General features: G+C 34.9%; 1 protein-coding gene across 10 annotated transcripts in view; it reads right to left on the minus strand.

The window, feature by feature from the left end:
- The window catches only part of DYNC1I2 (dynein cytoplasmic 1 intermediate chain 2), a 61,695-nt gene that overhangs the window by 25,250 nt on the left and 15,545 nt on the right, over positions 1-20,900 (minus strand). For 4 of the 10 annotated variants that reach the window (XM_032755379.2, XM_032755377.2, XM_058441190.1 and 1 more), the window contains exons 4-6: positions 16,559-16,703; positions 11,106-11,165; positions 8,214-8,329 (exon numbers count right to left, since the gene is read on the minus strand). In XM_032755379.2, the coding sequence (XP_032611270.1) occupies positions 8,214-8,329; positions 11,106-11,165; positions 16,559-16,703 (321 nt within the window). The remainder of the gene's footprint in view (positions 1-8,213; positions 8,330-11,105; positions 11,166-16,558; positions 16,704-20,900) is intronic. The other 6 variants (XM_058441201.1, XM_058441196.1, XM_058441211.1 and 3 more) reach the window with 3 other exon arrangements.

Here is a 20,900-nt window from a genome sequence, read left to right on the forward strand (position 1 = left end):
AATCAAAGATAGGAATTTTGAATCACCCAGGAACAGGTCATTCTTGAGCACTATGAATTATAAATTACAGCCTCCTACCCACATCTTATTCTCCTCCTTCAACTTTGTTGTATTATATGGCCTCTAAGTACTATTTCCAATGACAGGTGTCAAATTCCTGTCATAATGCATATGGTCAGTACTTTAGTGCTAAGTGACCTCATAATTTACATATTTAACAGAAAAGATCTTGTTTATAGACACTCTTTTCCTCTTAAAATTTAAAATGTAGATGAAATATGTCAGACAGTGATCTATATCTGTGTACTATACAGCATTTGCCATGCCTATTTGTCCATATAAGTTATTTCAGTTGTAGCTGAATCATGAGTATCAACTATTTAAATACATGCTCTCAGGGTTTTATTTTAGAATTAAAGTACATACCCTCCCTTTCTACATGGATTAAAACCAGATTTTAAAACTATCATTGGTACTTAAGCTTCATAAAAATGATTAAATAAATTTCAAGGAACATAAAAACAAATGATAATGCTGTTCTGAAAAACTGTAAAATGCAATCTTTTTGCTATAAGGTTGATCTTAAATAATTATCAAATTTACCAAATATTTGGCAAAAATGCCTAACATCAGTAACATCATATTAAAGAATGTCCTTCTGAAACAAATATGCTTTTCTTGTTATAAGCTAATATGATAGCTACCAAAGGACTATTAACATGGCCAAAAATATAAAATTACAGTTCTGAAGATTTTCTAAGCTAGTTCTTATTACATGATGAGCTATATTTAAAACTGGAAAAGACTGTAACAGAGCAGGAAGACTGAAAAATGGGGCTGCCATGTCACATCAATTTATTGATGAATATTCATTACAATATGCTAAGTGGTTAACTCCATGCTTTCTCTGACAAGGAATCTAAGGTTATAAACTGAGCAGTAAAGAGTGCATAAAAGTAGCAGTTACTTTTAAAATGACAAATCTCTTGTCAATGAATGCTAAAACTAGGTTTAATGAACCACTGAATTTCTACCTTGAGTTAACATCAAAATTGTGATGTATTTTGGTGAGACAGAAAGAAAAGCTGTTTTGTAAATTAAGCTGCACCTAGAAATAACACCAAAGAATGAAATTCCAGTTGTTGGAATAATCTGTTACAATGGAGTAAGTTAATCAAAGTTAAATCATCTGTGAAATGGGTGGCTTTTGTTAAACTGAAGGAAGGAGCCTTCAGAGCAAGTTTTCTCATCTGTACCTCATAGTACATTTAAGATACATTTTACATTTAAGATACCTTTAAGCTAAACTAAGAGTATGCCACAAAGCATACTTTGAATTATTTTAAAATATTACAAGACATTTAAAAGGTAATATACAGTATCTCAGAAAATCCTTACTGAACAAACATTGCTACTTATGAATCTATCAATTTTAATGATTAAATCTCAATATGAAGTGAAAAACAAATCCCATCATTAGTGCACTGTTGTTTAGGAAATATGTTTGTTGTCTATCAATTTACTATGTAGTTTTATTGTACCGGTGCATCCCATTTTAAGATAATTTAATATCCTATGAAAAATTCCTAACTTACAAGGTAGTCTGATTATTCCTGGTATAAAGGAAGCTGACACTGAGTTTGAAAAGTCAGGACATTTGCTGCATATAAAAATATGATTTGACTTATAAAAATTCAACTTATGAATAACTTCACAAACGTCTATGAAAATATTAGAGAAAAATGCTTTAATCATTAGTTTAAAAATACAGATTACACAGGAATGATTTTCCTTTAATATTTTCAAAAAATCCCTTCTTTTCTGGGTCAGCTTCATTTCTGAATCACTCTATTTCAATCCATTTGTCCATCATTTCATCTTCTTATACCTTACTCTTTAAAATCAAATGCATATTAAAGAGAATCTTCATTGGGACAAAGTTTTATGAATGTATCAATGGAATCCATTCCTTTTCTTTTTTTACACCATCTAGAATAAGATGCAAGGTCACTTGGGTTTCTTTGGCTCTTCAACAAAGGAAAAATACACAGCTGACTTTTTAATCATTAACGATTTCAATATAGATGTAATGCTAACTTGGCAGGAAAATAAGAAAAGACTAATAGTTTAATTATACCACTTCCTTTAACACAAAATTTGTCTCTCTGTAGTTTTTTTTTTTTTTTTTTTAAGAGATGGGGTCTTGCTATGTGCCTAGGCTGGCCTCAAACTCCTGGGCTCTAGTGATCCTCCTGTCTCAGCCTCCTGAGTACCTGGGACTACAGGTGCACACCACCTTGACCAGTCACAGTCCTTTTTATATAAAATTTGGGTTTTATTTTGGCAGTATTAGCACCCTTACATAGGTCTTGTTATCTGTGATCTCATCAAATATTTTTCTGAGGCCAGGGTTTCAGATATGCTGATTAAAGTCTTTCGATCAAGATTAAGAACAAATGCTTCAATTTTCAATTTTGTTTATATTCTTATAGGTCCTCTGAGGGTTAAAACTAATTTATTAAATGTGTTATTCATTCTAGGATCTTTTAAAAATCCATTTAATTAATTTATTTGAGACATAGTCTCACTCTGTCGCCCAGGCTTGAATGCAATGGCACAATCTTGGCTCAATGCAACCTCTGCCTCCTGGGTTCAAGCAATTCTGCCTCAGCCTCCCAAGTAGCTGGGATTACAAGTGTGTGCCACCACACCTGGCTAATTTTTGTATTTTCAGTAGAGATGGGGTTTCACCATGTTGGCCAAGCTGGTCTCAAACTTCTGACCTCTGGTGATCTGCCCCACCTCGGCCTCCCAACGTGCTGGGATTACAGAAAAATCCATTTTAGATAAGGGCGATGTATTAACCAGAAGGCATACAAAATTGGTCTTCTGGGAGTGAATTCCAAATGTTAAGATCATGCAATAAGTGATTACAAGATATTCACATATATTAATATTCTACATACAATAAAGCTAATCAACAGGTATTGAAGAAAACATATCTGGCTCCTAAGCCAATACCAACAGTAATTATAAACTCCTTCACAGATAAGAAAGTGGAATGGAATAAGAGAAATGGCACTCCACTAGAAATCAAGTGCCAGTTTCTGGATGTATGCCCGATATTCTCTGATGGTGGACTTAGACTCACCAATTAATCTCCCTGAACCTCAGTTTCCTCAGAGGTAAACAAGCTGATTAGATTAGGTAACCTTCAGGATTTCTTTTTCCTTTAATAATCTTTCAAAAAATAGCAAAAAAAAAATCCACACAGAAGAAGTGAATAAGAAAAAATAATGCCATTTTTTCAAAGGAGTTAAAACTTTTCCAGGAGTGTATCTGTGGGCACCACGTTCCTGCCAAGAGAAGCTTTTCACCTGCTGAGAAGAAAAATCGACTGAAGTCACGTGGTGCTAGTCAATTTCATTCACAGTAGGCGCTTTAAGACAGCAAAGCACCGCAGTTCAGAAACAGTGCTACCAACTTACAGAGTAAACTGGAAAGCAAGAAGGCGGCCAGAAGAGGGAAAAAGAAAAACAAGGCAGAATAAAAACTGCTTTTTTAAAGGAATAGGCTTGGCCATTTTTATTTAAAAAAAAGAATACAAAAGAAAGATAAGAGTTAAGTCTACAACCAATTTTTACCTTCAATTTGGTAAGTCACATTACTTCTGCATGGATTTTACTGCCTACCGAAGTTTAATTTGCTGTCTGTTACACTCCAATTGGGATTTCACCAGTTTTGTTTTATGGTGAGTTTTGGAATTCATTACGTAATTCTTAAATGGGAACCAACCAGGCAAAGTTTGAGAACCACTGTATTAAAGTGAGGGGTAAGCACAAGAACAGTTAAGCACACAGTGTTTCCATTATAAAATCTTAATTTTAAGGTTTTTCTCTTTCCTTCTTTATAAAACTTACACACTTTAGGAAAAGAAACTTAATGTAAGAGCTCCAGACATGAAAATAACTGTAATGATATAGAAATTATCTTTTTTTTCCCCAAAGGATACTGCCCAAATATCTCATTTTTATAACTATTTCCAAAGGGTAAGGATAGCTCCATGGTATCAGGATGCTTTTTTTCCCCTTCTCCTTCACTTATATACCTCAACCTGTAACTAAAGGACAATAAATCCAAAGAAAGGATAATCTAGTGCCTTTACATAGAGCAAATACTCAATAAGCTTGTAGAATCAGTGCTAGATAATATAACTAAACTACTTACTATAGGTTACTGTTATAAAAACATGAGTTGCTACTTCAGTGGTGAGAGAAAGCACAACTTAGAATCAGTGCTAGATAATATAACTAAACTACTTACTATAGGTTACTATTATAAAAACATGAGCTGCTACTTCAGTGGCGAGAGAAAGCACACCTTAGAATCAGTCACATTTGGTTTACAATCACAGCTACTAGCTATGTGATGCTTGATAAACTACCTCTTTCAGTTTCAGCTTGTGTGTAAACAAAACCAATACCTAACTTTCAGGGTTTTGGTGACAGCATTACAGATTATGCAAAGTGTCTCACACTATGCCTGATAAGTGGTAGGCACTTCTTGGTGTTATAATCTTTAGTCACCAATTTAAATAAGAAGTTTGGAGACGGCCAGGTGCGGTGGCTCAAGCCTGTAATCCCAGCACTTTGGGAGGCTGAGGTGGGCGGATCACGAGGTCAGGAGATCGAGACCATCCTGGCTAACATGGTGAAACCCCGTCTCTACTAAAAATACAAAACAATTAGCCAGGCATGGTGGCAGGTGCCTGTAGTCCTAGCTACTTGGGAGGCTGAGGCAGGAGAATGGCGTGAACCTGGGAGACGGAGCTTGCAGTGAGCTGAGATCACGCCACTGCACTCCAGCCTGGGCCACAGAGCAAGACTCTGTCTCAAAGAAAAAAAAAAAGAAGTTTGGAGACATATTCATTGGAACCAAAATATTAACAATGGGTTGTACACAGCAGTATCAAAGACATTTCCTCTCTATATCCTTTCTGTACTTCTAAGTTCTCTATAATATACCACTACAGTAATTAGAAAAAACTATTTTTAAAAAATGAAAATAGTTGAAAAAAATGAAAATCTTGGCTGGATGTGGTGGCTTATGCCTGTAATCCCAACACTTTGGGAGGCCAAGGCGGGCGGATCACTTAAGGCTAGGAGTTTGAGATCAGCCTGGCCAACATGGTGAGATCCCCATCTCTACCAAAAATACAAAGATTAGCTGGCAATGGTGGCACACGCCTGTAGTCACTGCTACTCAGGAGGCTGAGGCAGGAGAATCACTTGAACCTGGGAGGTGGAAGTTGCAGTGAGCTGAGATGGCACCACTGCATTCCAGCCTGGGAGACAAAGCGAGACTCTGTCAAAAAAAAAAAAAAAGAAAAAAGAAAAAAAAAGTCTTCACTTAAACTGGATATAACTATAGATATAATAGGCATTACTCAAAATAGTTTCAGAATAGTTTATATTTGAAAAAAATCCAAAATGCATTGTACCATAAGTATGATAGTGTAACTAAAAATACAATCTCCAAATTATCAGATGAAGAAAAAGGCCTAATTAATTTTTTTAAATGAGTCACTGTGCGTTCATTTTGGCTATTCTGCTCACTTTCTGAGTTAACGTATCTACTAATGTAGCTCCTAAAAGGCAGACATAATAATACTCACCAAATTAATATACTTGTTAATAAAATATTTTCTAGAAATTACAGAATCCTGCAGTATTAGTATTCTCATACTGAAAGCTCCACACTTTCTTTCCTTTCTTTTTAAAATAAGTTGCTTGTGTCTCAATCAAGTTTACCATCAGTGTTTTTCTTCTGTTAGGATGAAGATCTTGCATCTACAAAAGCTATCTTACCAACCAATGGAACAGCAGGAATGAAAACAATGAACACACAGAACATTTACATGGTCAAGTAAAAAGTACTTGGACATGGCCAGGCACAGTGGCTCACACCTGTAATCCCAGCACTTTGGGAGGCCAAGGTGGGTGGATCACCTGAGGTCAAGAGTTCGAGACCAGCCTGGCCAACATGGTGAAACCCCATCTTTACTAAAAATACAAAAAATTAGCTGGGCATGGTGGCAGGCACCTGTAATCCCAGCTACTCAGGAAGCTGAGGTGGGAGAACTGAGCCAAGATGGCGCCACTGCACTCCAGCCTGGGTGTCAGAGCAAGACTCCATCTCAAAAAAAAAAAAAAAATACTTGAACAAAAATGTTATACCGATTTCCTCAAAATTTTGAAAGTGTAATTATATGTATCATAATGTTGCCTCCTTTTGAGAAGAGTGAAAGGAAAAGTTTAATGTATTTATTTCATTTCCATCCTCAGAGGGCAGCAAAAGGAGAGTAGTTAAAAGTGTCTGTGATGATCTACTATTAAGTCAAAAGGTTGTAAATAGTTACAATCCTAATTTTCTTTTTTTTTTTTTTTAAACAGAGTCTCGCTCTGTCACCCAGGCTGGAGTGCAGTGGCGCAATCTTGGCTCACTGTAACCTCTGCCTCCCGGATTCAAGCAATTCTTCTGCCTCAGCCTCCAGAGTAGTTGGGATTACAGGCACCCACCACCACGCCCGGCTAATTTTTGTGGTTTTAGTAGAGACAAGGTTTCACCATGTTGGTCAGGCTGGTCTTGAACTCCTGATCTTAAGCAATCTACCTGCCTTGGCCTCCCAAAGTGCTAGCACGGGTGTGAGCCACTGCGTCCGGCCACAATCCTAACTTTTTTTAGGTTTAGGCAAATATGAAAATTTAAAGATTTTCTTTGGTAGTAGACAGGGATTTCAAGGATTTCTTCTCACTTTTGCTTACCTGTATTTCCTGGCTTTCTGCAATGAATACAACTTTTGTTTTTCCTTAATGGAGAAACATGGTAATTTAATTAAAAATTTAAAAATACATTAATTTAAACATTTGATAAAATTTCTATTCCAAAATTGTTAACAGCTCTAAAATCCATAACTCATGTGGTGGTAAACTCTGACATGGTAAAGTCAGAGGTAAAGCTATTTATAATCATTACTTATCTCACTTAGCATGTTCATATGCTTTGCTGCCAAAATATTAACGCCCAAAATACTACTAGAGTGTTAACATATGATACATATATTTTATTACTTTTATATAATCTGAAAAATTTGGAATTCTAATATATATGTGGCCCCAAAAGCTTCAGATAAGACACTGTGAAGTGTATTAGGGATCTCACATAAATCTTTTTTTTTGTACAATATAAATTCATTAGCCTCACTGGGAAAATGAGATCATAGTACTTTATGCTTGAATCGTTAGCTATTTGTAATGCTTTCTGGTTTAAGAACCAAAGGGTCTCCACATTCAATAGGTCTGTGCATACGTCCCCATATCATACACAAATTACAGGCTACTAACTAATCAACAAAATAGAGCCCCTATATCATAAAAGAGAAAATTTAAGAATTAAGTCTAGATTTGTTCATTAGTATGAATAACATCAGGGTACAGTATGCTATTCAGAAATAATTTCCATGACTTTGTTTACTATGGGACCCACTCTCTTTTGGGGGAAGAATTATGCTCAATGACAGAAATAGAACATTCTTTTTTTTTTTTTTTTTTTTTTGAGACGGAGTCTGGCTCTGTCACCCAGGCTGGAGTGCGGTGGCGCGATCTCGGCTCACTGCAAGCTCCGCCTCCCGGGTTCACGCCATTCTCCTGCCTCAGCCTCTCCGAGTAGCTGGGACTACAGGCGCCCGCCACCACGCCCGGCTAATTTTTTTGTATTTTTAGTAGAGACGGGGTTTCACCGTGGTCTCGATCTCCTGACCTCGTGATCCGCCCGCCTTGGCCTCCCAAAGTGCTGGGATTACAAGCGTGAGCCACCGCGCCCGGCCAGAAATAGAACATTCTTAAGCTTTTTGGCTTCCAAAAGCAGTATACATTAATGACAAAATAAGGGCTGAAATACTTAAATTTATGTCAACAAAATTAAGAAACCACACATACAGCTTACAACGTTAACGTCTAATAAGTTTTAAAACTCCAAAAAATGAAGACATAAATACAGAAACTGTAAAGCATTAGTTTTCTCATGTTTCCCTAAGAAAATATGCCAAACACAAAAGCAAAAAAGAAATAAAACAAAAATCAAAGGAAGAAAAGAAGAATCTATGTATTTAACACAGGTGCTCAATGACAATTATACTAAGGATAGATATTCACCTTCTTTGGGTTGAGCCATAACTGGAGTCTGAGTTTCCTTTGTGTATGTAACAATTTCTCGAGGAGGAAAGTCGACTTGTGTGATTTTAGCCATTCCAAGTTTAATAGGTCCTCGTCTAAATTAAGTAAATACAAATACATTTGAACTACATCAAACCATGTTATTTTCAAAAATTAAGAATTAAACAGTCATTTGCACCCAACATTGTAATTTCAATCCATTTTATTCAAGAAATTTTAGATGAACAATAACTTGGCTTTATTTTAGCAAAAGAATGAGAAGGTAGCAAAAGCAAAAGGTATTTCTGAATCATTCAGTGTTTTTATTTTTCATTTTAAAAAGGCAAGTAATTTCATTTTTTAGAACAAATGTGCGGGCAATAATGAAGTAAGAGAGTAGGAACTTCGGAGTGGACCACTGAATAAGGTGGTTGTAAGAACTGGTTTCAGCTGGGATATGGTTCTTTCTGGACTTTTTTTAAGAATCGGACTGGTGATCACTCAGACCACATTTAGCTGATCGCGCCACTAGGAGAATTCAGCTTTATGACTGAAAAACAGGTTTCTGTTGAAAGCTTTTTTTCTACTTATATTTGGCAGAAATTGAGAATTATTCCATCAATTTGGACTTTAAAATGAAATATTTAAAACTTTTAAATCTCTAATCTCTGCATGATCAATACTGTCCTTCATTCATATATGGACAAACTAAGGTCCAGATATTCTACACTTAGACTAAAGTGACAGATCTTTTGAATACCATAAATCTACTAAAGTCACTTCTGTTTAAGTTAAATACAGGGTATACATTCTTTTTTGACAATGGAAGAGAGCTGTGGCTGAGGAAAATGAACCAAAAGAAAAATATATTTTATTAGCTATCTGGAAGATCTTTTATTGGTTTTATTAGATGTTTAAATTCTAAACCAAATAAAGTATGCTTCCAGACTCCCAAAAAAGTTCTCAGTGATGAAGCTGCCTTAAAAGGATATACAATAAAGACACTGCTGCAACTTTCAGAATATAAAGCAGGCTATCACTGGTAATATAACTTTTTTCTTATATAAATATTCTTTTCAGTTCTACTTAGTAACTAAATCCAAGTCCTATACAATCTAATAAAGCATAATAAAGTATTAGAAAGTATGAAGTATAATAAAATTAGTACATTTTAAAAATTAATGTTCCAAAATGTGGGCCATAACAATTTTTTAATGTCTTTTCTAGTTTAGAAATAAAAAAGGGAAAAAAAAAGTATAGTCAAAGAATTAAGTGGACAATTTAAATAATCTGAAGTAATCTAGAAGTCTAAGAATAAAATTTGAAATAAGAAACTTTATATTCTGATTTTTAAGATGCAAATTATATAAAAAGTAAATCACTCACATAGCTGGAAAAAAATCATCAAGCCAACAATATTAGGAACCAATTACCAACTTGAATGCATACAGAGTCTAACAGAAAAAAACATAATACTAAACAAACAAAATATTCCAAGATTTTATAGGAGGAGGTGGGTAGGGAAGTAATACCTCACTTATCCAAAAGCCACTTTTACTGAAAATAAGGAAGCAATGGGAGGCAAGAGGGGGAAGCCTCAGTGTGGCCAATACAGAGGGCTTCCAGTTCATGTACAAGAAACTCATGTATTTTTCTTACATGCCTCAAATCAAGGCTTATTTACCTTTAGACACAATCCAAAAGGTATATTCATATGTTTTCGAAGCTGTAAATTATCAGGGGAAAAGGGCTATCTGAGTCAGGTAAAATGGCAGCAGCAAACATTTATAATTTGCATTAGAATCTAGAATAAATAATTGAATGAATGAATGGATGAATAATCTTATCTCTATGTCAACAAAATTAAAAAGCCATACATACAGCTTACAACACTAACTTCTAAAAGAACAAGTTTTAAAACTCTAAAAAAAAAAAGACATACGGGGCCGGGCGCGGTGGCTCACGCTTGTAATCCCAGCACTTTGGGAGGCCGAGGCGGGCGAATCACGAGGTCAGGAGATCGAGACCACGGTGAAACCCCGTCTCTACTAAAAATATAAAAAATTAGCCGGGCGTGGTGGCGGGCGCCTGTAGTCCCAGCTACTCGGAGAGGCTGAGGCAGGAGAATGGCGTGAACCCGGGAGGCGGAGCTTGCAGTGAGCCGAGATTGCGCCACTGCACTCCATCCTGGGCGACAGAGCGAGACTCCGTCTCAAAAAAAAAAAAAAAAAAAAGACATACAGAAACTATAAAGCATTAGTTTTCTAACGTTTCGCTAAGAAAATATGCCAAAAAACAAAACAAAAAGGAAGAAAGAATTTATTTCTTTAACCTAGGGGCTCAATGACAATTGTATTAAGAATATTCATTCATACATTCTTTGAATAATCTATTAATCCACTCATTCACTCATTTATTTATTCTAGATTCATGAATAGTTTTATTCTAGATTCATGAATAAATAGTAATGAATGAATGAACAGTGTAAGGACCAGCATCTCCGTTATTCTTAAAATCTTAGAAATCATCAGTGAATTTTAATACAGAAAAATAAATTAATATTCATATCGAGTAACCCTGAAAAGGTTCAATTACAAGTAGAATATCAGAAAAAGTCTGAGAAGTTTTTTAATACATCTTAGAAAACTTGTATTAAAAATGTAGAAATAATTTTAAACGTTTGGACACTTAAATGGACTTAGGGTACCTAGAACATCACATAGAATATTCTTTCACTAAAGATACTGGATAAATGAGGTGTCACAGTAAACTATAACTCTTGTCCTTACTACATGATACAATATTATAAACTTAAGCAAAATAAAATTAGGACAGTTTCACAAAGAATCAAATTCATTATAAAACAGGGAAGGTAAAAAATCTATTCAATACCCCAAATCGGAATCTGAGTGAAGCTGAAGAACTGATGGATCTGTATCCCAATGCAGCGTCCTAAATGGTTGTAGGACAACCATGAAGCATTAGCAAAAAAGGCCATAGGTTAGTCAAGCAAATACATTCTATGAATAGCTAAAGCTAAAGTACTATTCACAATTAAAAAACACATGTTCTGGTTAGTATTAAAAAAAAATCAAAAAACAAAACAAGAAATCCACCAGGTCACTCAATCATCTAGTGCATGCAATAGGCTTCCTATGGTTAAAGATGCAAGCATACAACCCAGAATAGTTAAAAGACATTATTTGCAGATTATGGGAAACTAATATTGTATAATAATAGATCTGCTTTAGAACAACTAAAGTCAGACAACCCAAGTAATTATTTATGGATAACAAGCTAGGCTATAAAATGGTTGAAATTTTAAGATTCCTAATGAAAACAAACACATTTAAACATCTTAGTTAACATATTCTAATCTTCCCCAAAGCATTACATGTGTGCAGGAAATTGTCATACTGGTAAAGGAAATGAGTCAACACATAAGCCTTTTGGTAATAAAACCAAAGACTATCCCACTGGGATACAAAATAGCTAAAGTTTCCAAAATGTGACCCTTCTGTAATTTATGGGTTAAGCACTGCCTTGGGCTTACATATCATCTGCTTGAAGAAAACAACTAAAGATTTCTGTCTCTAGGAAAAAATAGATTTTTCCCTGGAAAAATATCTTATGTTCAAATGTCAATCCTAAATATTCAGTGATAAGTTTTAGCATCCCCTGCTGGCTAAGTAACTTACAGAGGATCTTTTCCACTTAAGCCAAACTTAGTTACTAATATAACAAAAGGTACTTTATCATATTGGCATTTATATAGGTTAGCAATATATAAGATAATTATGTATGGTACTGTATAATGCTCATAGTCCCCACTAAAAAAAGTTAAGCATAATACATTTAGTATTACCATTTTTGTCAAATATATTTTTCACTTATGTAAGACGTTATAATGTATAACTAGTTTTAGTTGCTACAATGTTTTAATACAACAATGGTTTTAATGGTTTCTCTACCAGCCTATATAATTTATCAAGAAAAATAATAATAAATTAATCTAGAGAAATCCTTCATTTAAAAAATATAAAGAAAGATCTTGGAATTTAAACAAGGTTATGTGTATGCAATGTAGGAAGCAGCCAGAGTGAAGATCTACTTTGTACTAAGCAATGAATAGCAACAAGCTTAGGCTTTGTTAAATCAAAAGTTCTATGAGATGGTCTCCAAGGAATGTTCTGTCATTTACATTATGTAAGAGCTCTGTTATCAACGACATATAATTCCTTGTTGAGGATGTCATTTTAGTCTAAAATCAAGACTGTACCTCAAAATACAGCCAGTACTGAAAATGCACTGGACACACATGTATATGATTACATTTACTAGGGGCATCTTCAGGCATATAGAGTACAATTCCAAGTACAAAGCTTGAGAAGTAAACTGATCAAAAATGGAAAAACGGGCCAGGCGTGGTGGCTCACACCGGTCATCCTGGCACTTTGGGAGGCCGAGGTGGGCAGATCACTTGAGGTCAGGAGTTCGAGACCAGCCTGGCCAACATGATGAAACCCCGTCTCTACAAAAAAATCAAAAAGCAGCTGGAAACCATCATTCTCAGCAAACTATTGCAAGGACAAAAAACCAAACACCACATGTTCTCACTCACGGGTGGGAACTGAACAATGAGAACACTTGGACATAGGAAGGGGAACATCACACACTGGGGCCTGTCGTGGGGTGGGGGGAGGGGGGAGGGATAGCATTAGGAGACATACCTAATGTAAATGACGAGTTAATGGGTGCAGCACACCAACATGGCACAAGTATACATATGTAACAAACCTGCACGTGTGCACGTGTACCCTAGAACTTAAAAGGATTAAAAAAAAAAAAAGGTAGCTGGGTATGGTGACACACACCTGTAATCCCAGCTACTGGGGAGACTGAGGCAGGGGAATTGCTTGAATCCAGGAGGCAAAGATTGAAGTGAGCTGAGATCATGCCATTGCACCCCAGCCTGGACAACAGAGCAAGACTCTGACTCAAAAAAGAAAAAAAAAAAAAAAAAAAAAGAAAAAAGGAAGAAGAGGCCTGGATTACCCCACCAAGTAATTGTTCCTAAATTTTTGAGATAACAAATGTAATGCAGCTTCCTAATCTGCAAAGTTAGAGAGAGATCATTTCTCATGGCCTTTTATATTTATTCATAAATTACCACCAGTCCCAACAGAAATTCTTGGCACTTAGAGTGATTTAAACATGTTTAGATAGCATATTTTATAATGTCTTATCTATTCCTACTCCCTGAGTGTACTAATCTTAGACCGTCTTGGCCAACTGAAGTTGCACGTACAGGTGCATGCACACATCTCACATGTCTTCATGCATTTGCCTTTTATATTTCTTCTAATTGTCTTTATTCTTACATTAACATCGTGTTTGCTCAATATGAGTTCATTAGGTTTCATTCTCAGATCTCAGCACTCTTTTTAAATGTCACATATTTAGAAATGCATTATTTCACTGCCAATATCACCATCACAATATTAATTACCTCTATGAAAGCTGGATATGATTTAGTAGAATCCATCATTTTCTATTATTGTGTGTGTGTGTATACATAAAAATGAATATATTCAGCCCTCTTGAAAATTAATGTTTCCAAGTGAGTCTGTGCTCTTGAAGGAGACAATGTACATATTAAGGTTAAAAAGATGTGGCTGGGTGCAGTGGCTCAAGCCTGCAACCCCAGCACTTTGGGAGGCTGAGGTGGGTGGATCACCTGAGGTCAGGAGTTCGAGACCAGCCTGGCCAACATGGTGAAACCCTGTCTTTACTAAAAATACAAAATTAGCTGGGTGCGGTGGTGCATGCTTGTAATCCCAGTTACTTGGGAGGCTGAAGCAGGAGAATCGCTTGAACCTGGGAGGTGGAGGTTGCAGTGAGCCAAGATCGTGCCACTGCACTCCAGCCTGGGCAACGAGAAGGAAATGCCATTTCAAAGAAAAAAAAAAAGATGTAAGGTCACCTCACTCAAAAAGAGGGTTTTTCTCTCTGTTAAACTCACAAGAAACCAATTTTGTATTCATTATCTAACAAGAACAAATACTTTTAAAAATATTAACTATTTGTTTTTGTGTTTTACAATTTATCATTAAAACTACACTTCACACTAAACACAGGTTAGCACACTACCCTTAGGGCTTTTCAATAAAGTCAACAGTATCTTTAAATTAATGATGTAATCACTACAATGTAAATTCTATGAAAGCAAGGACCATGAATGTTTTATCTTCTGTGGTAAACCATAGTATTTAATAAAGTTTGTAACTTAATGAATATTTGTTCTATACACGAATAAATATTTTTCTTACCATTATTACTCCCTGTATTAATTTACAATATTCTAAAAGGTCTCTAATAATCTCTGGGTTGTCCATAAAACTCATGGGGACATGCTTTAATTCACATTAATTTAAAAAACTTAAGTGTCAAAGTACTTTTGAAAGCAAACGTGCTGACACTGAATTAAAATAATCTACTATTCAAAATCAGGAACGATGAGTCATAATGTACACAGTATAGTATCTACATAAAAATAATGTATAATATCAAATAAAGACATTTAATAAATATAGTAATTTTTTATCTTGGGAAATATTTTTACTATGGTGATGCTGTAGAAGGGAAAAAAAAAACACTTTCACTTAAAAATGCCAGTTGATTATTAATTATCTAAAGGAATAGTGGCTGGGTGCAGTGGCTCATGCCTATAATCCCAGCACTTTGGGAGGCCAAGATGGGTGGATCACTTGAGTCTGGGAATTCGAGTCCAGCCTGGGCAATATGGCAAAACCCTGTCTCTACAAAAAATACAAAAATTAGCCAGGCATGGTGGCGCGTGCCTGCAGTCCCAGCTACTCAGGAGGCTGATGTGGGAGGATCGTTTGAGCCTAGGAGGCAGAGGTTGCAGTGAGCCAAGATTGCGCCACTGCACTCCAGTCTGGGTGACAGAGACCCTGTCTGCAAAAAAAAAAAAAAAAATAAAGGAATAATGACATATTTGTATAAAAATATAGAAGTACAAAATATGAAAAAAATTTTTACCCTATAAAAATGAATTTACACTAGATAAATTGTCTTTATTCTGTAATACATACTATTTTATAAGGTAATAACATTATTTCTAAAAAGAAAATTTTGATTTTTCTTAAACGAAAGAGTTATATCATTTACCTCCAAAGATAGTATAGCTTAGATTTGCACTTTTGGTTCTATTTGGAAAGCACTACTCAAATTCAAGCTGGCAAGCTTTATGTGCCTTTTAATTGTTAATGATAACCTGATTATTCAAGAGCTGATTGAAGTATTGAGTTTACAGATCATCCAGCCACCTTGCTTTTTTTTTTCTTGCCCTGTCTTTTAGATATTTATTACTGGTTTGTAACTTCAACTAGAGGGACTCAGGCACAAAAAGCATAAAACTTCTAACCGTTTATGTCTTATTAAAAGGTGTGTTAAGAGATTTTCTTGGTGAGGACACGCAACTTCCTGGCCCAAAATAAGCATTCGTAATTTTGACTACCTATGTTTTCTGTGGATTTTGTGGATTTTGACTACCTATGTTTAATTTCATTTCAGAAGTCAAAAAGTATGATACCATTTAATACTCACTATTTTGTGTGTGTGTGTGTGATAAAGAGGAATAAGTAGTAATACTTTTCCCAACATGATCTTTGAAAGAAAGCTGAAATCTTACAGAACTTTTGAAAAGCAAGTCCCAACATGTATGCAGGATCCTAAAACAAACACGAAATGTAATTTTACAAGGAAGATGCAAGTTCAGGAATGCTCGACAGTAAACATTCTCAATGTTGTCCTTAGCAGTTATTCCTTACTCTTGACATTTTATGCATTATTATTCTCTATCCTAATTAGCAGAACTAATGACTTAATATAACAGAATTGAGCTGTTTAACAGAATTGTTTACATTTTCAAATACTGAATGGGGAATCAAGCACAAGAGAGAGGTTTTACACCATTTACACCCAAAACATTCATGTAATAATCAACAAAAAGTTTGTTTAAACAGAAAAATCTAAATGCATTAATATCTCTATTTTTAATAGAAAATAATTAGCATAAACCAGTTGACTATCTAGTACTAAGTTAATTAAATGTGACAGTTAAAATATTGTAAAAAAAATAAAAAATAAAAACAAAATCTTTTTTTTCTCCCAATGTCCAACAGAGAATTTCTATGCCATTTTTGATTTTAAAATGTTAGGACTAATTCGACACAACTATTTAGAGTCCCTTTAAAGTATCAACAGTATTTGGGCACTGAATGCATTCTATCATTAAAACGTTAAAAGGAAAATTACTGTACCTAGATCCCACAGCGCCATCTCCAGAGTCTTGGCTTCCAGCTTCACTTGGAGTGCTCACAGATTTGGAGGATGGAGACATAGGAGGAGGGACTAAATAGTGAAATAGACAGGTATCCGCTGTTACTACACGGAGAGGTTGCTCAGCTTATGACGTTTCAAAAATAATTTAATGAAGTAATTAACAAAAAAGAAAAGAACAATGGCAAACCAAAAATCAAAAATATATGAATGAAAATGAACAGCAGAAAGAAAGGGGAAAAGACAAAAAGTTAATAATGCATGCTGAAGATTCATGCAATTTTTCTGGCAAAATGCATTTGAGCTTTATAATTTTTTTAAAAAGGCAAGATTATGGAAGGATGCATCTTCATCTCATCCATCACCAAATGTGGCCACTAATTTTCAAAGGAGAGCATTCCTTCTCCCCCTTGTAACTTTTCACTTTTAATGTCACCAGATTATAAATATTATTTACAATTGCTGCCAAAATTCAACTCTGAAATATGTTTCATTAAGTTATTTAATCTCTGGTTTCTCAAGATTTATTTTAAAATATTAACTTTTGTCTAATAATTTTTTCTTTCAAAAAGTAATGTTTAAAATGATTTCACTGCCCCCCCCCCCCCCCAAAAAAAGATGTCAATTTAGAGAAATGACTGCAGCTAAAGGAATGGCTCCTTTAAAATGTTCATTAGTTTCCAGCAATTTGGGTGAAAAATGCAAACAGGCCATAAAACAGCATGCCTTCTAGACATTATGCATAACATAAAGTGATGCATGCAAATAAACAAGGCAAGACTTATGGGAACTTCCTTACCCCAGTATTCAGAAAAAACTGAAGTGTACAGACAAAGATACAGACACCCAAAATATTCTTAATCCCTTCTTATAGAAAAATACACATTTTTCATAGTATATAAAATAAACAAGTGCTTTCCCCTAGATCCTCAACTTTTAACATTATATAACAACAGCTGAACGTGCACATTTCATGCTATGACATTTGTAAAACTTTTTGATTACCGTTGCAGGGAGTATAGGAGGATCACCACTGCCATCTTCTGGTTAAATTTTATCATAACTGTCCCCAATCCCAAGTATCTTTTCAAAATAATTTTTCAGTGTATGATATTAAGTGACTAATACAGTTTATGCTGAGCTGAAAGCCCTTCTTTTAATAGTCTACTGAAAAGAAGGCAAGTTCCTAGTTATATAGGAACTAAAGAAATAAGTAATTAAAAGTCTGTGTTTTTTAAGACAGTCACATTCATTGAACCTTAAAATTATGTCTAAATGTTTTTACACGCTGCAGTAAAAATAGTGGGTTTGGTAATCTATCAAAATGTATAATATATTATGACGGCTCACATCTTAAACATAAGTATAAAACTGATCATCCTTATTTTTTCAATGGTAAATTCTAATTGACACCAATAAGATTAGAAGAAAAAAATCACAACTAGAATATTTCTTTCCTAAGATACAGTGGCTAACTGCTTAAATTTCAAAGGACTATAAAAACATAATCAATGTTTCTAATATTGTGATTAAATCTGTCAGAAACAACTATAAGACCAGATAGCTTCCTATAGTTTACATGCAGGTGGCACTGTGCTAGGTGCTGTATGTGTAATTCAAAGTATCTAAAAATGATTTTTATCTAAAGTAGAAGAATATTAATGTCCCTTAATTTATCTTAGGTTACATTTCTTCATCTTTTTGTCCATCTTTCACTGTGAGGCTTCCCCTAGTCTAAGTCCCAACTGATATAGGAATAGAGTAATACATAACAGTTGTTTGCCTACTGTGCTGTAAACACAAATAAATGTTTATTAAATTATAGTGAGGCACCACAATGTTTTCAAGATTTTTAAAGAAGAAATTTTGTATGCTTCAAATTACATACCTAATTTCATACTCAGAAAAACAATTTTTCCAAGTGTATGTATCAGAGGTTGGAAGAAAATTAGTAAAATTCCCATCAATCTATTTGTGATGAACTAGAGAATTCTTTTTCAGTTTAACATGCTCTTCCCCCTTTCTGATGATTTCAAGTATCAATGACTCCACTGAACAAGTTCAACAGTGTTTTACTTGGTTAAAGACTACATTTTAAAAAAATGTTAATCAAAATTCTTTACAGAAACAGGCTAAATACTAATTATACAGACATAAATAGATACATTAACAGCCAGTTCTGAAATAAAAGTTTCAGAAATAAAAAATAAATCAAAAGGGTGATGCTACCATATTATCACAGTTTCTTAGCCAAATGCAAAATAAATCAGTGACTTCAAATCTGTAATTATATAAATATCTCCATCCCAGAACTATCTTCTTTCTCCCAAATATAGTTTCAAGCCAAATGATGGAAAAGACTCTATAAAGGACTCTTAGTTATTATCTGAGCCACAGCTACATTTTGCAATAATAAATAATGTATACCACAGAAGGGATAATCCTAGAAAAAAATTATTACAAAAGGAGGAATATTAATTTTTAAAAAGGGGAATGATAGTGTTATTTGGTGACTGCTACATTTTAACCCAATTAATCTAGAAAAATCAAAGAATACTAGAATTATGCAAGAAGGCAAATACCACTATATTCCCAGACTTCAATAAACCCCTGAGAACAAATGAATGCATGCATTCAGGAGGCAAAAACAAAACAGAAACACTAATCAACTCATAGGTTCTCAAATGTAAGAAAAGACTCACTTCTGGAATTCATTTTTAAGGATGGTTTGTAAGCCTAATCAGCCTTGAAAATAACATAAACCATTACTAATTAATGTTTGCCAAGTATCTGAGAAATGATCTGCTTAGTAAGAACAGTGATTCAATCAGATTACCTTTACTCCGCAGTTCTGCATATAAAACAGCCTAAAACAGGCTTTAAATGGTATAAAATAAAGGAATTAATATAAACATAGGTGAATATGTTAATGAATTTCAGCTTCTTAGAAGTTTAGAGCACAGATACCTATTCTCTTCTTTGACAACTGTCGCAGAAGAAAAAAAGAAAAGAAAAAAAAAACACTAAACCATGGCAGTCACTGATCACGTAAGTAATGTGAAAAAGACTGTACCTCTTTATCCAGGACAAAAAGGCAATCAAGAAAGCCTTTCCTGCCAGCTTAGACCTTGGCCTTCCAAGGATATAAAATTAACACTGCTGGCTTCTGGCCTGTGAAGAAACAACTAGAATATTTTTAGACCACAAAGGACCTGGGAATGCACCTAGATTTAGAATTAGCATTAAGTCTGGGTCAACCACTCAGAACTACACAGAAGTCTCAAGGGCAAAGGATGGCACATAGCTGAATTATTTTTCAAGTAGAAGAAAGCCTCTGGCAAGACGGGGTTTTTATCTGGAAGAAAGACCTGGAAAAGGGTAGACAGCTAAGGAAGGTGAATATAGGGAATGGGAGTGTTGGTAGAAGACTGTGAAATAGAAGGAGCGAGCTTTTGGGATGCGTGGAACCCAAAGTTGTGAAGTATCTTCTAAGGTCATCAATGATACTCAGTACTCAAACATAGCCCACATTACAATAATGCCCCCTTCTGGACACAAATGTTCCTGGCCTGGAATATTAAAATTTAAATAACTACTTATTTTTCATACCTTACTTTTTTTTTTTGACCTTCTGAAAGATGTTACTTTAAACCTTAACTCTCTGAAATATTAATTTCTCCCTTCCCCTTGCTCCTTCTATTCATAATGAGGTTTAAATATCCTCTACTAATCTCTCGTAAGAGTTTCATTTCCTTTATTCTCCCTGTCAATGTGATTCAGAGCATTACATTAAAAAAAAAAAAGAAATTAATAAGTGAAAATAACATTTTAGCCCGCGTGTGATGTGCCATGCCTATAATCTCAGCACTTTGGGGGACTGAGGCAAAAGCATTCCTTGATCCTAGAAATTTGAGACAAGTCTGGCCAGCATAACAAGACTCTGTCTCTACAAAAAATTAGCTGGGCATGGTGGCACACGGCTGTAGTCCCAGCTACTCAGGAGGCTGAGGTGGGAGGATTGTTTGAGCCCAGGAGGTCAAGGCTGTAGTGAGCCATGGTTGCACCACTGTATTCCAGCCTGGGTAACAGAGTGAGGCCCTGTCTCAAAAAATAATTAAACAATATGATTTAGTTGTTGTCCTAAAGCAGAAAGGCTTTTTTTAATTCGCCCTTACCAGGTGGTAAGACATATGACCTAGTAATGATGGAACAAAAATTTAGGTGTCTAGCCTGTGCTGGCACCAGAGGTAAAAATGTAAGTAATATATTCTCCTTGCTCTCAAGAATCTCTAACAAAAAGTCATCAAGTTACCAAATAATTAA

This window comes from Hylobates moloch, unplaced genomic scaffold (genome assembly GCF_009828535.3).
Source record: "Hylobates moloch isolate HMO894 unplaced genomic scaffold, HMol_V3 SCAFFOLD_1, whole genome shotgun sequence".
NCBI classification, from domain to species: domain Eukaryota; kingdom Metazoa; phylum Chordata; class Mammalia; order Primates; family Hylobatidae; genus Hylobates; species Hylobates moloch.